Raw genomic sequence first — 17,075 nt, forward strand, 5'->3', positions numbered from 1 at the left:
ACCTGAGCCAGAATAGAATCAAAAGCTTTCTGGCTTGACACTCTATGCAATGGTACTCCCCAAATCTTCTACTACATTCAGACTTCAATGGGATGAATGGGATGATTTTGGATTACAGTGTCAAGAAAGATTATCTTTTTTTTTTTTTTTTTTTTTTTTTTCTCCTAACAAGCAGGTTCAAGAGTTTTGAAGTTATTTTTTGGACTTACAAATGAAGTTGGAAATGCAGCTTTGTAAGGCTGTAAAGAGACATTCAACATAATAAAATTAATTTATCATTGCTACTCCAATATTCATCTTTTCATATTACATATTACAAAAATGTTACCTTGAGTAATATTTTTATGCAACTTTTTACGTGAACAAAAATATTACAAATTGCCAATTTTAGCATCTTCCGCATGTAGTCCATTTCACCTGTATGTCAAAAGCTACTCCATATGGCTAGTTCTCTAGTCATATGGAACCTATGGAAATTCCTTTCATATGGTATCTGTATGAACACTAGAAAAAGTGAGCATTTCATGAGTTAACTCCAGTGTTTTTCCACAACAGGCACACACACACACACACACAAACAGGGAGAAAGAAATAACTCTGTCCAAATGAAATATGACTTCAGAAACTATCATGAACTTCAAAGAGTAAGAAATGTAGGTAGGGATCTAGCAGCATTACTGTTGCAGGGATATGGAGGTGAAAGTCAAATCCCTAGAGAAAAAGTAAAAAGTAAAAAAAAAAAAAAAAAAGTTTAATTAATCCCACAGCTGAATTACATATATATGTTTCTCATTTTGGGTTTTTGGTTTTCATCCAAGTTCATCTAGAACATTAGATCCAGAAGGGATCAAAGCTTTTGTAGCTGTGTGTACATATTAATGTTTTTTTTATAAAACCTCCCAAATCCCAATAATAGTCTACACAAGATTATTTCTTTAAACTGAAAAGTGCAATATTTATTTATTGTCATAAAAAGATAATAAATGAAAAATGTTTATACTTTTTTTTTCTTTTTTGGATTTAAATTATTTCATACATGGATCCAAATATCTTCTCAAAATTTCTTTCTTACGGGAAGCTTGTCACTGCATTGATTTCATAATTTTTTATCATACCTATCTGTCCAAAAGTGTACTGATCCAGTAAATTTAAATTCAAGGAAATAGGTTCATTAGCTTCAATAGAATTCTAATTTGACTAAGAGGTTAAAGTATGTGAACCTTAAATCATAAGAATTTCAAGATAGGAATCATGTCTCTCTGTCTGAGTAAGCTTTTTTATTAATTCTGTAATAGGATCTAAACTTATGTTCATGTTCCAGTTATAGTCATCAACATCTGAAAGAGAAGCAAAAACTGCTTCAAGTACAGAAACTTTTCCATAACCTTTGTTTGCATGCTGGACACAATATAATTTTAGAATTTCCTACACAAAGAACTGGCACCACTTAATTCATAATAAATTAGTTTAGCCATTGTAATAGATGGATGGCTTCTTACACTGGTTTAAACCTTACTTGAGTCCTCTGGCTTGTCCCGGAAAATATACTCATGGATAAAATTAATAGTTTAGGACAATTAGAACTGATAGTTATTCTGTACAGTAGTGTCCAGATTCTCTCTTACAGACTTTTTTACTTTCTAAATCATCCTTGACATGGCAAGTAATTTCATAACAGAAGCACTAATCACTGGGAGAAGAATTTTGTCCTTTCAGCTCCCGATTTGTACAATGTAATGCCACAATACCAGCAATATAATAGCATTTTATATTTACCACATACCTATATAAAAAAAAGTGTGTTGTGTGTGTAATGAATATGAAGAAAATTCTGAAAGAAAACATACAATTATTAAAAAATATGAAGTATTTACAGAAATGAAGGCAGCCCAGCATATATATATTGCTTCTAAACATATGAAGCAAAAGGATTCTATAATGTGCAAAGACAGTCAAAACTAGCCAGACTCTATGTTACCCATAAGAATATAGCAAAATGTGCTGGGTCAATACACTGTGCTGTAAACAAATGCAAGACAATACACTTCATCTCACTGGTAAAGGAAGCCAACACCAGCACAGTACCTTTTAGTGTATGATGGTGAAATCACAAGAGAATTACAGCCTGATTTGAATTAAAATGAACAAAGGTCAGGCACAAACTGACAAATTTCAGTACAAACTGAAATTATTAGCCAAGCTGTCTGCATTTGAAAATCTGAACTTCAGACAGTGACTGTACAAAAATACAAATTGAAAGAGAACAACAGACACCTCTGGGGGTTCTTGAGGTCCTCTGAGATAACTGGCACCATTAAAACTATGATATTATTATCTTAAAAAAATGGTGCATCCCTGATCCAGTCTCACAAAGTCATATCACATTAAAATTGGTTTCCATCCTTCACAACACCATCTTTCTTCCTGCTAACTACAATCTAGCTCTAATTCCTCTCTCTCCATTCATTTATGGCAAGGCAGTTCTTTCCTTCAACCTTTTTCATTTCTCTCCTACCTAATCCTTGGGATCCCACCTTAACTAGCTGTATATTCTCTTCTGACACATTCAACCGGGGCTTAACCTTGCCCTTTCAAAAGGGATGATCAAGAACAGAGGTCCTCTGTAGGCCCCTTAAGGACAACTGAAGAAAGACTGAGAGACTCAAAGAAATACTCTGAAACAAGGAGAGGTAAATTTCTGTATCCCACTTCCAATTCCTTCTATTCTTACTCCCCAGAATCTGGATAATAAACACAAGGAAGCATCTAAATATACTTATCCTCGTGTAGCTTGTACAAACAAGGACTCTGTCATTACATTGTAATTGCTTTCCATCTAGGACTGTGTGTTCTCATGAAGCACCTTGCATGCCTACGGTATTGTAGAAATAAAACAACAGTAAGTCCTAAGCAAAACAAATTGGATTGTTTTGGATTGAATTGAATTGAATTGCTTGAATGCAACAAACACGTTTTGCTGCAGTATGATCTCAGCCCTCAGCAACCAGGGGAACTCCTCTTTTTTGTCACCTGAAAAAGTTAGCTTTCTAAGGCTCTATTTTCAAAGACGGTATTTTCTCTGAATCAGCCCTGTGCAGAGTATTCTGAAAGAGGCATACAAAAATGTTTAGCATTAACTACACTATTCCAGGTGCTGGATGCAATGCTATTAATATTGTCACTAATTTGGCAATCAATTTCAACGTTTTCTAGGAGTCTTCTGACACACCATCATAATGGATATTAAATCTACAGTAAGCTTTTTTTTTTTTTAAAAACAAAAGTGGTGTATAGTTTCAAAATGCCATTTGTAACCATATTACACTCTTTCTTGATTCTCTTTTTATGAAAAATACTGGTTCTCTGTTAATAGTTCTCTGTGTTTATTGAGATTATTCAGAAAGAAAAAAAAAAATACTCCTTCACCGTGATGCTTTTACATAGCGCTAGAAATGTGATTTAGCTCTAGTTTTATCTTACTCGTTGATGGCAGGGGTATTTATAAAGGCTTCTCTCTCTAGATTCCCCTACACTCACTGGAGACAAACATTTTGCCTTGACAGAAGTCCAGCTGCACACATGAATCTCTATGAAAGCCCATCTTCCCCCCCCCCCCCCCCCCCCCCCCCACCCAACTTCTTTCAGAGATAACTAGAACCTAGGATGACAAGCAAAGGGGATAATACAAATGTTATATATATTTTCCCCCTTAAACTGCTTTTAATCAGTGAAGACAGTGGTTCTTCCAGAAGACAATCTGAGCAGCTGATAGCCTGAAGTATTTACACACATTACATTCAAGCAGAAAACCTACTCTGCTATTCATCCTATATTCTCTTTAATCCCATAGGAGAGGAAAAGAGAGGAGCTTTCAGGAGGCGATTCCAATATTGACACTACATGACCTCTGATGTGCCTATCTCATCTCAGTGTCCACAGAGGGAGCTGACAGTGACCAAACTCCTGAATTAGAAATGTCACATTGACCTATTGCCTGAAGTTAGCTAATGAATCAGACTGCAGCAATTTCAGTGCAATTGTTGGCAATGTTCTGCTGTAAAAAATCAAGCATAGAAAAGTCTATCCAGTGATACAGAGCGTACTTATGCTAATGCATAATACATTCTCTAGTATTTTGTCCAGTTCAATTTAAAACGTCTGTAGTAATTAGGCTTCTAGCCACTCCCTCAGAAAATTGTTCCACAATCTAATGTCACATAACCTCCAACCATTTTTCTATGCTGAAACTGCCATCAACGCACACAGAGAAAAGAGGATTAGACTACATGGGTGACTGCTTGGGAATGTCTAGAAACTAAAGGGAATGAAGCTGCTGGCATTGATGAACCATCCAATGAAGCATCCAGTGAAACACTGGGAAGCTGAAGGTGTTGTCTTCCAGATGAAATGTGAAAGCAAGGCATTAGAAGCAATTAAAATTCTCACAGCACTCTTTGCAACAGTACCAGTGTTAACCCCTGGTTCCTGGCCACCTTCCAAATCACATAATTAAATTCTGCTTTCCTAAATATTTCCTCGCACTATTGTTTAGAAAGACAGTCATCTCTTACCCTGAAATGGTGTATCTTCAATTAGATTTTATTGACACTTATCCGAGATCTATTTATCTTATATCCAAAGTATTTCCTCTCAATCTGTGATAAATAATCCTTCAGAAACTTGTAGAAAATAATCCTTTCACTACTTAATTCACTACATAATTATTTAAAACTAATTTCTTTAAGCCCTTGATTCGTTTCTCCATAAACATTTGTAGATCATCAATGGGGATCTACCGATCTACTTGTCATTACAAACATTAGGAACCAGTGATCTCTCTCTCTTTCCCCCTCCCTCTCAAAAACAAAACAAAACAAAACAAACAAACAAACAAAAAGCTCCTGGCTTTTAAACTGGACTGTGGTCAGTACCCACTACATGCTACCTGACTGTTACATAATTAATTATTCTGTCTAAATCACTAGTCATTTTGGAAAATTTTGGTCTGCATCTTTATGCCTCATTCAGCCATTCAAGTCTAGGTACCAAACACTTTAAAATTAGTGAAACCCTTAGCTCTTGATCTCGCTGAAAATACTCCTTTAGGGTAGTTATTGATCTTTTTCTTACCATCCTAAGAAAGTCTTTTGGGGCTATTTTTGATCATGTCTTCAGTTATTCCTGGTGTGGATTCTCAGTTAAAGGGGGAAACCTGTCTTATCTCCCTGTAGTTCCTATAGATACATCAGTGTGGGCATTGCTGAAGCAGCTACTGATCTGTTTGCTTTATATGGCTCATTTTCTGGATTGGGGGTGAACAGCAGCATTTCTTCTGCAACCACACTTCAGTCTCTAACCCACATGACATTCAGGATAATACAAGTATCTTATAAAAGCATGCTTATAAGGTGTTTCCAAGTTGATGATATTATTAGGGTAAGAACTATTGCTTAACTTGATTTGGAATTTCACGTTGTTCTTATCAAATGCAAGCAGGAAACAAAGCAACTGCAACAATACTCAACTCCCCATGCATTTCTAAATGACAGTGACCCACAAAGCGGAAATTGTCATAACATGCTAGTACCATGCTTGAGAATAGGAAGCTTGTGAGTCACATAGTTTTACTTTGTCAGTAATCAGAAACATTTAAAATTTTGAAGGAGTTGTCTAGAGGTAGCTGAATTAAAATAATGAGTAACGTGTTTTTGATGTACAGATGCAGTAGTGATTGCATATATGGGAGCTGAGGTAAGGAACAGGAGAAAGGAATTAATATTTCTTTCAATCATGTTGAAAACTAAGTTTCATATACATGGGGCTGGTGAATGCATAGTTGCTACCTTTCTCTGACTGCCTAAGAAAAAAAATATAGTTATCTGTCTCTCTCTCTATATATATATCATCCATATATATCTATATTTATATCTGTATCTGTATCTATATATATATCTTTATCTACATCTGTATCTACATCTATATCTGTACTGGGTTTATGTGGCAAGGTTTTGGTAGTGGGGGGCTAGAGAGGTGGCATCTGTGAGAAGAATCCAACAGCTGCCCCATGTCTGATAAGGGCCGTTTTCAGCTGTGTCCAAAAGGGACCCGCTGCCAATAAGTGATGTTGTTTGCACCTCTGTGAGAACATGTTTGAAAAAAAGGGAAAAAAACTGCTTTGCAACAGCAGCTGGGAGAGTGAGGAGTGAGAACCAGAAAACAAGGTCAGTGCAGGAGGAGGGCAGGAGGTGCTCCAGACACTGGAGCAGAAGTTCCTCTGCAGCCTGTGAAGAGGCCCCTGGTGGGGCAGGCTGTAGCCTATGGGTCCCGCAGCAGAGCAGATCTCCATGCTGCAGCCCGTGGAGGAGGCCCTGGTGGAGCAGGTGGATGTGGCCTAGGGGAGGCTGAGGCCCATGGGAACCCCGCAGGAGCAGGCCCCAGCCTGGAGCTGCAGCCCATGGAGAGGAGCCCATGCATGAGCAGAGGGTTGGGAGGGTGGGAGCTGCTGCCCATGGGGGACCCACGTTGGAGCATTTTATCCTGACAGATGGACCCCATGGTATGGATCCATATTGGAGCAGTTCTTGAAGAGCTTCTGCATGTGGGAAGCCCACGCAGGATCAGTTCGGGAAGGATGGCATCTTGTAGGAGGAACCCCATGTGGAGCAGGGGCAGAAAGAAAGAGTGACAGAGTGGTGGGTGACAAAGGTGACAAAGCATTATGGACTGGCTGCAACCCCCATTCCTCTGCACCACTTAGGAGGAGGAGGTGGAAAAGGGTGGATGGAGGAAAGGTGTTTTTACCTTGTTTTCTTTCTTTCTCACTTCTCTAGCTTGTTAGTAATAGGTAATAAATTACATTAATTTCCACTATGCTGAGTCTGTTTTGCTCATGACAATAACAGTTGAGTGATCTCCCTGTCCTTATCTCAACCCTTGAGCCCTTTCCATCGTATTTTCTTCCCCTTGTCTTTGAGGGAAGAGAACTAGAGACCAGTTGTGGTGGAGTTCAAATGCCCAGCTGAGTAAAACCACCACGGTATCTAATGCATATATAAATTAGGAGGAAATATAAATTATTAATAATATCAAATACAACATGAGATGAGTACTCAACAAATATTTCATATAATGAGCATATACAGTGTTTGGAACACTTTACAAGCATCAAAACAAAAACACACACTAAACTCCCAAAGCTCGGGAAGGTATCCTAAAACTGAAAATAACAGTGTATAAGCAAAGACCAAATACTATTTATTCAATTTATTGAAAGACATTCTAATGCCACAGAGCATTATTCTATCCTAACAACAACATACACAACATTAAATATGATCACCAGCCTAAAAGTTCTAGGACTGTTTAAAAGGTCTGATTTTAAACAAGACAGCTTTATTTTTCGGAAACTAAATTCATGATCACAGCCTGAATATTCCCAGACAAATATTAAATCACCAAACACGCATTTCTTTACTATGTTGTATGGCTTCACTTAGTAGTAATATTAAGTACGTACAAATTGGCATTTTAATTTTGAGGGGTGCTAGACATCTAGACAGGAGGTCTCTTGTACTCAACAGCTACTCAATGAGTTTAACTGTTTAGTGAAAATGAAACTTCAAAAATGTAAGAAAGTTCTAATCTTATCTGTGATATGGCAACTGAACTGTTAGTTTTAGCATTTTGTCACACCTGGGCTTTCTATGCAAATAGAAAAAGGAAAAAGAAAACAAGCAAGAAGATGACATTGTCCTTCAGACCTCAGGGAACCATCAGAATATTTTATTAGGCTATTTTTCCCCAGATGTTCATTACAGTCACAATATTCTCCAGTTTAAAGAAATTGTTACTCTTTTGAATTCATCAAAAACAAGGCATGCTAAATACATATTCTAACATATTTAGCTTAATGACTACCTAGCAGAATAGCCAAATCTTTTACCACCACTACAATATAATTAATACCATTTGCTCAGGGGCAAATAGTCTCACTGTGCTCCTAGACTTAAATCTTTCACACTGCATGACACACTGCTTCTGTTTCAGCAAAACGTCTACTTAGCATTATCCAGTCTCCTTTTAATTTCAAATCCATCACAATTTGCCGTTTGGTTTTACTTCTTTCAAACTAACATGTAACAAAGTTAAATGTGTAGTATTTGCAGTGAGAAAACATTTGCAAATATCCACAATAAAGCCAGGACAAGATAATATAAATATCAGATTAATAAACACATGAAATATTCTAAATGTAAAAGCTAAAGTGTCCTTCTGACATTATTATTATTATATATGTATATTAGTTGTTGTTGTTGTTCAGGGTGGATAAAGTACTTTAGAACCTTCAGGTATTAAACTGAGTTTTGTTTCAAGTGCGTGACCTAGGATTCTATCAATGATCAATTCTGACCCTGCACCTCCCTATAGACTCCTCGAGCTAATGAGAAGAGCAGTAAATTATTGATTGAAACTAATGTGTCTTCCTTGTGGACCTAGAGTTCTGTGTAAAACAACATCAATCAATGCCATCTGGAAAGCACTTTAATCATAATGTATAAACAAATTATATCAAATAAGAATATATGTTAAAATAATGCTGTTACAATGTTTGCAAATAAATTAAAAACAAACAAAAAATTTTGATTCAGAGATAAATTGTCTGAAATTTTGAACTCAGTTACCTGAGCTCCTGCTATTCCAAATTCAAGAATTTCAGGAATTTTGGAACTTGGGATAATATAGGTTTTCTCTTTCATAGATTTTTTTTTTTTTAATTAGGTTTTGGGAAAACATAGGTTTTCTCATCTCTCTTTGTATATGTAAAAGTACCCAGAACTCAAACCCAAAACATGAGAATCTTCTAATCACAGAATGCAGGTAAGCAAATTAGATATTGCATCCTAATTTTCTCAAGCAATTAATTCTCTCATATCCATTGCTCCTCTCATTAACTGTTTCTATTTTCTGGAGAAAATTGCTATTTGTTTTCAGCTATAAATCGGACAGAATTATTGGAACCTATTGAACATTTAGATGTTCGACACATGCTTCTCACGTACTTCTATTCTATGAAACACTTCAGCATAATGAATTTTATTTTCAGATACAATTCTTGTGAAAGAACACAAACCATGAGTGCATGTGTACACATACTGTTATCAAAGACTTTTTGTCACCTGCTTTAAAACAAGTCCAAATTACTGAGGGTTTCAGTCTCTCACAAGCTCCAAATTAAAAAACGGATGAAGCTTGACAGACACACAGGCAAATTACTCTGGTGATAAACAGATTCTATGCTGAAATATTATATCTTATCAAAGTAATGCACCTGAGGTCATTGCCATGGAATTTGGTCTCAAGAAAGGGACTAGGAAATGCTAATTGTAAATAATAATAAAACTAAGAGTGCAGGGAAACTACTACCAAAATATCACAAAACCTACACTCACAAATAAAAAAATATATCAGAACCAACCACACCAAATAAACATTATGACTTTGTGAATATAAGAGTGAAACAATCAACACTAAGTCAAGTCTTAAATCAGGGTGAATATTGATGCCATATTTTTATGATTGCATTAGCAGTCTGCCATACATAAAGACCACTAGGGAAAAAAAGAAAAAAAAAAAAAAGCGTAAATCTATGAGAGGTAAACATTTGAAGAAATGTTACGTTCTTCATGCTCTGCTCAGACCAAGCTCTGAACACTGCATTTTTATTTTTAAGAATTCGAGTTTTCTACATCTGACAGATACTGTCTTTCATTCTTTAGGAAAAAGACCTTAGCTGTGTAGCAGTGGAAATTGGAGTGGATTTTGGTAATCAACTCAGGACTTATTCTAAGAGCTACATTGACAAGTGCAATCTCAGACAATGCTTCTGAGGTTTAAGAGCCCTTAAATTACTTACTCTTTTTGCTGCAATAATTGACACTCACATTTCAGAGCTTGAGGAAACATACAGCATAACCGAATGTATTCTAAGGTACTTCTCTCCATTAAACAACGAACCAGGTGCAACATGATGCACTTAAAAGTTGTTATTATTTATTTATTTATTTATTTTTAACAACTTCAGTACCAGCTTCAGTAGTGCAGCTTCAAAATACAGTTTGACAGAAATTGTAACGCAATTGTTCTCTAATGTTTTACTTGTTAGTAGGTTAGCAGGTCACGTTTACTATGTTTGCTTACTTCGCAAATGACTTTGCATTTATTATTAAAAGTCTTAACGTCTAATTCTGCTAACTTTACTTCAAGAACAATCTAATTAAAATCAAGACCATATAAAGAATAAAACTAGAAGAATTAAATCTTTGGAAAGCAAACTGGCATTAAAAACATCTGTCTAACAGATTTACTTCTTTGTTAAAGAAGAAATGAAACCTTAAATGCAATCTTATAATCCGTATATAAATATAAATAAATATAAATATAAATAAAATAAATAAATTTTGCAAAAGCACATTCTTTATTCTATTTAAGAAAGCTCAGAGGAGGATTTATTTGTTTGGACAATGGGGTAAAAGTGAATGAAATCTCTGCTAGATGGAAGATTTCAACAGATGAAAACGCCCTTCTTTACTGAAAACAAAATAAAACAAAATAAACATATGTGTTTTATTGTTGCGTTCCTAAAATACCAGTATTTGACTTTACATCAGAAACAGAAGTATCTTTTCTCAGATAAGGTTTTATGTAGATTTCATGTTCTGGCCAGAATAAAGCATTTAGTAGCTGTGTTTGAAACACTTCGTTCTAGAAATTAATATAAACACTATGGAAGAATTCAGTGCATATTCTTTAAACTATGAACCTGGTAAATCCACAGATGGATATTTGCTTGTTAATGAGCAACTCATCTGCCAGCTTTATTTGTCAGCAGATTACAGACAAGATAAAGCATTTGTTTATTCTCTTGTATAAATTTGTGTTTATGGTATATAAAACTTCACTATTTTTTTAAGAGTGTTCCTGAATAAAAATTGCACACTAGAGATTTGTCCTATGCTTTCTTAATTTGGTAACCCATTAGTCACTTTTAAGTATTATTAAGCCTTTTGAGCCTTTTTTCCTAACAGCATCCAGAAAAGCAAAGTACTCTGTTGTATATGTCTTTCAGTTATCATTCTTAGCAAAGGGCCCAACAATAACAAAATAATAAAGAAATGTATTATTAGGTCTTATTAGAACTACCTGGAAGGAAAGTACTTGGACATATAATTTAATTAGAAACTCTATTTTTCAAATGAATTTCCCATGAAAGTTTTATTTTTCAAATGGGAAGTATTACCTAAAAAACCCTATCTCATTAAACAATATCTAACCATAGTTCTATCTAGTTCTCTGATTTCATAAAATGATGACCAAGCACATTGAAAGCAAAGGCAGAATTTGAAGTGGACCTTTTTTATTAGTTCCTGACAAAATGAAAAACAAAACAAAACAACAACAACAAAACTATATTTTCAAATATTAAATGACCTCAAACCTTCTACACTTGGAAACTAAGCTAGTATCACAACTAGAGGACCAGATGTAGTAAGCTCTTACTGACGCATAGATTTTCTATCTGAAGTTTAATTTCTTTACCAGAGGTATCTCAAAGCAAGACAAACAGTGAGCAGCAGAGTGACTAACTTTGGACACCCAAGTCACAGTCAAGGAATCTCACTATATACCATATCTGGATGAGGAAAAAATGTGCGTCTAATTCCCGTCAGATGATGCAAAACTCGTATTTTCCCATATAACATAATCTTAAAACAGGAAATGTTGATTTTTTAAAAATTACAAGTAATTTTGCTAAAGTTGCAATTATAAATGACACAAGAAAATAATTAATTTCTTAAGCAATTAGATCTTATGATCTTACCATAAAGCAGGAAAGAAGAGAATTACTGTGTATAGCATCACATTATGAGATTACAGCTAAGAAACTATATTACAGAGTACCAAAAACACTGAAAGAAAAATACAAAAATAGAATGTTCGTGATGTTCTATATTTATCTTTGTGGGTAGGCTCTGAAATATCTTTTGAGCTGTCTTCTATATTTGATAATCACTGGTAAGACCAAATTTTGGACTGGTATTCTCAGCAATGTTTATATCTGAGGACTCAAACCAGTCAGCGTTCAAAGGCACTCTGTGAATTTATTATACTACTATTCATATTTTTTTTAATTTTGTTAACAAAGCCTAGGTCAAAACAATCTATTTCACACAAACTATTTCAATATATTTCCTATTTTATTTTTAATATTAATACTTGCTAACAAACGTGCAGAAGGGCAGAACTGTCTAGGGGACTGCCCAATTGTTAACATCTTATTTATTTGTAGTACAGAAATTTTTCTCACAAAATTATTTTAAAGTTAAATATTTTCATACTTCATTCTATGCCAGCCGTTTTCCAGGCTGCATGTTATCACTGCTTCTGCAGTGAATCATATAAAAATCATAATTTTAAGGAAAGAAGGAATGCTGGACATGTAAGGTGTTTTCAATATCAGTGTTTTCTTCAGCAACATTCACTTTCACACAGGAGCAGTGACATAAGCTTCTCATTAGCATAAAACCATTGAAGCTCTTTTGCAGTGTGGTTTGCTTGTTTGTTTAACAATATAAGGAATAAAATATTGCAGAGGGGAAAAATGCCTTTTCAATGTTGATGCTGTCATCACATGCAAAATAAAATACCATGCCTTTAAAATTCAACTGCATATCAAGCTAAAACAAAAGTGAAAATTGAAATTAAAAACTATAGTTGAAATATCTACAGAATTAGTGCCCTTTGGGGCATTTTTAGTAGTTGGGACACATGAAAATTTCTGCTGCAGAGCCTTTATGTTTTGATGATGCACTACCAGTTGACATCACTCTTGTATTGGCAGAAACTAATGGAATAGATCTGTACTTCTTACCATCAACACAGGCTGGCCTTGCTCTTGTTGTACCGGCAATCTGTCCTTTTTTACATGCACAGCGAGCTGTTTGTCGGGCTATAGTCCTTCGGGGCTGACTGCTATCTCTGTCCAAAGTAACAATCTCACATGTACCTGCAGCCAGTTGACCTGGAAAAAGAACCAGCAACAGGTACCAGAGTCACTGAATGCACTACAGGCAATCTATTACAGCCGAATAGAGTCATGGCCCTATGTCACCACAGACACTCCACAACAAATGGGCAGCCAGCTGACGGATATAATAAAACTGAGATGACATACAATTTTTCTTTGTGGTGGACATATGAAAACCCTGCAAACTGGTTCTGTCAGAAAATGATTATTGTTCCATAAAAGCCAGAGAGCTGAGGTCACACAGGTTACTTTTACTTATGTTGGCTAAGTAAAGGAACAACCTGCTTTTACAGCAATGAAATTTAAATGGTGTGCTCTTTACGATCTTTCAGAAGAGCAATGATTAAGTATATGGAAAACAAAAATAGACAATATTTAAAGGCCTTCCCCATGATCATGAATATAATTAAGACTTAACTGCTTTGTGTGTTGCTTCTGAAAGATAAAGTATGCCCAAGTTTGTCAGTTCTTTGGCTCCTGCTTCATCTCAACTGAATAGCAACTCATTCCCTACCTGATTCATTTTTGAAGTAGCTGGTGTTTTGTCTTTTGCTAAATCTACAATGTGACCATTCTGCAAATGACAATAAAATCACACTGCCTGGTTCACTCAGTTCTCTGCATGTTATTGACTTTTCCAATATATGTAGCTTTTATCGAAAATCCACCCCACCTGATTCTGAGTTTGGATCACACTGTGAGAGACAAGACAAAGTTACAAAAAAATGTTTCCATGGCGTTTTAGTCTGAAGTGAAAATTCTACAATTAAAATTCCTCTGATGCTCACAGTAGCATGCTAATAGTATAGCAAAATACTATGTTTTTATAAGCAAGAATATACATCATTGAATTTCAGTGCTTAGTAAGACTGAAAAAAAATCCCAGCTATCACTTTGTATTACATATAATCTCTGGATTTTGTGGTAGAGTACTAAATAGCATTTATTTTGGATTTTGTCTTTGTAGTCAATCGATTATAAACCTTCAAAGAAACATATACCAAAATAGGTTTGCAAATCACAAGCCAATTAGATTTTCTCTTCACAAAACATTGAGAATGAACTAAATATATTGTACTTTTTTTAAATACGGAGTTTACATAATATTCACAGTTTATTTTCATTTTTGTTGACTTTTGAAAAATGAGACAAAACCAGCAATTTTAAATCTGTATTAATATTTTTTTTAATGAAACATTTATAAATGGTGATTAATTAAATTCTACAAGTATAATCAATATGTCTGTATACTGCATTTTTTCAGAAAACAATTTTATCCAGTATATTCTTCTAAATACCAGCTGATGGTACTTCCTATTGTGTGGATACTGTTTTGAAACTGTCAGAATAGTAAAATATTGTAGGCTGTCAACAGCATTGTGACTGGTTCACTGCTAAGCCACCTAAATTTTATATTGCTGTAACTCCTACACTGCAGTGAATTACAACATGGTAAAAGCAAGTATCACAAAGATGAATATGGAACAAGGTACTCTACAAATTCATGCAAATATATATGTACATATATTTGTAATATATATATATTACAATATGTAATATATATTACATATATATATTTTTTACCTCTACATGGCTTCATTTTGAGACTTTTTTTTTCAATAATGATTATTTTCAGCTGTTTCATTTGTTCATTTTTAAAGATGATGATTTCTTCCAGTCATAGTGACCTCATGTAATATATATGTATTACAATATGTAATATATATTACATATTACATATATATATATATGCATATATATGTAATATATACATATATACACATATATGTGTGTGTGTGTACATATATATATGTAATAGACATTAGGCCTTCATAATTAAATAAGATATTCGACAGCCAAAAACACTGTAGTATTCAATGGCTGCTGGCAATCAGGCTTATGAGCTAAGGTCAATCTTGGATTTCATGAGCTTTCTATTCTTTTCCACCCACCATGTTAACAAAAAAACATCTTGGGATAAACATACTGATGAGGGTATTTTTACTCTATTATAGGCTGATTTTTTCTTTGTATCCTCAGAAATTGTAGGTTAGAAAGCAAAGGTTTAGAAAGAAAAGAAGTGGCACTTGGTTATCCAAATGCAGATAAGGGAAATCCGGGTACACTGAGACATCTTGAGCTGACAGCATTCATTTTTCCTCCATTGCAAGTACATTTCATTTTGGGTTGCAGATGTATTGCTACTAAGGAATGTAGCTGTCTTAGCAGATCAAGTAAAAAAGACACAATCAGAGTTGTATTTAGATCTCGACCCCTCAAGCACATCATGATTAGGGTTCTGCATTGAGAACAGAAATTGAATGGAAACCAAAGAAATAAAATATGAAATGTGTAAGTATTCTTGAGAGTATACTCTTGCTGTTTTCATTAAAAGATATTGTAAATCATATAATCTAGGTGGATCATTCTATAAAACCCCATTTCAGAGGAAAGGAACTAGTGTTACAGCACAGTCAAGGTGAACAAGGACTACAGTGTTCTTTTTACTTGGAACACTGAAGATAAATGTCAAGATAAATTCCAGGGAATGGAAGCAAGCAGGGACTGTTGATAATATTTTCTGCTTTTTATCTTATAAATAATGTTTTCTACTTTTGAACCTGTCCAGTTTTACCTGTACATAGGTTGATTTTGAGACATTTTTGTTTTGTTTTGTTTGTTTTTTAAATAATGATTATTTTCATCTGTTTCGTTTGTTCATTTTTAAAGATGATGATTTCTTCCAGTCATAGTGACCTCATTTTTTGAGGAACTTGGAAAACTAGGATACCTAAATGAATGTAATAGCTATACAAAGATAAAAGATTCAAGGAACTTCTTGCAGCTATTTAAAGAAAAAAAAGAAAAAAGATGGAAAACTAGGAAAAAAAAATTCGTTTCAGTTGCCATTCATATTTCTACTGCAGAAGACAACTAAAAGTTATTGTAGAGTTACAGCAGCTGTTCCCACTTATATGACATAAATATTTCCTCGTCATTGTGTCACAGGTTGCAAAGATTGCACTGCAACATATTGTACATCCACTGTTACTTGGCTTTAGATGGCTGTAAAGGATGAAAAGTACCAGCCAAGGTTATGGAGAGCCACTTCCAGAGCAAGAATCATCTGGAGGTCTTCTCTGTCTCATTAAGTGAGTCTGTACCACTTACATGATATAAATGCTACTTTTGCTTTTTAAGAATTTTCTCTAGAAATGTAAGGTTCACAATGATGGAACAGAAGGAATATACTTTTTATAAAGTATAGTTTCAAGAATAAGGTTACCCTTCATTTTCAGGGATGTTGGCACAATCTTTTTTCAAGGCTATTAATTAATATCTTTTTTTTAGCCTTGGAATACTCACCACAACTCCTAAGTGCAGAGAAGAAATTAAAAGAAGGAGGAGTTTCACTGAAGCTTTTCCCATTGAGAGATTAAGAGCCACTGCCTGTGGAACAGTGGTAATGACTGGATATTTTTAATAATCCCATTTATGTACTTACAGTACACAAAGCAATTCACGGCTATCCAACCTGAATGAACTCATTTTGAGACAAAAAAGACAAGCATCACCAGAGAACTCTGATTCATCACAGACTTGTATGAAAGGCTTATTTTTTTTTCCCCCTAAGGAAAGGTCATTTTTTATTATTTTATGTATCAAGCATAAAATAATAAATTTTCATAATAACTTTCAGAGTTAAAATAAACTTTTTTATTTTATTATTATTTTTTTCCCAAGTAAATGAATGAGTATTGGTTTGCTGTTGTTTTTATATTTATTTTGTATATGTATGGTTCAGCAATGAAGACCTCACTGGAAGTTATCTGATTTTGCGTTGCCACCGTCTGGTTATTAAAGAGAGAAAAAGTTCAGGTTCCTTGCTCTTCTATATGTTGTACTGCATTCTTAAAATGCCAGTTGACATCCCATCTCTCAGATATCAATGTAGATGCTTCTCTATGAAATTATTTCAGGAAAATGGAGA

General features: G+C 34.6%; 1 protein-coding gene across 6 annotated transcripts in view; it reads right to left on the bottom strand.

Annotated features, from left to right (window-relative positions):
- TAFA5 (TAFA chemokine like family member 5) overlaps positions 1-17,075 on the bottom strand; it is a 437,226-nt gene that overhangs the window by 195,131 nt on the left and 225,020 nt on the right. For all 6 annotated transcript variants that reach the window (XR_011092064.1, XR_011092063.1, XR_011092065.1 and 3 more), the window contains one exon: positions 12,929-13,078. Coding sequence is in view for 2 of the 6 variants with exons in the window: in XM_068669699.1 (XP_068525800.1) it covers positions 12,929-13,078 (150 nt within the window). In the remaining 4 variants the exon portion in view is untranslated. The remainder of the gene's footprint in view (positions 1-12,928; positions 13,079-17,075) is intronic.

Source organism: Anas acuta, chromosome 1 (genome assembly GCF_963932015.1).
Source record: "Anas acuta chromosome 1, bAnaAcu1.1, whole genome shotgun sequence".
Taxonomy (NCBI): Eukaryota; Metazoa; Chordata; class Aves; order Anseriformes; family Anatidae; genus Anas; species Anas acuta.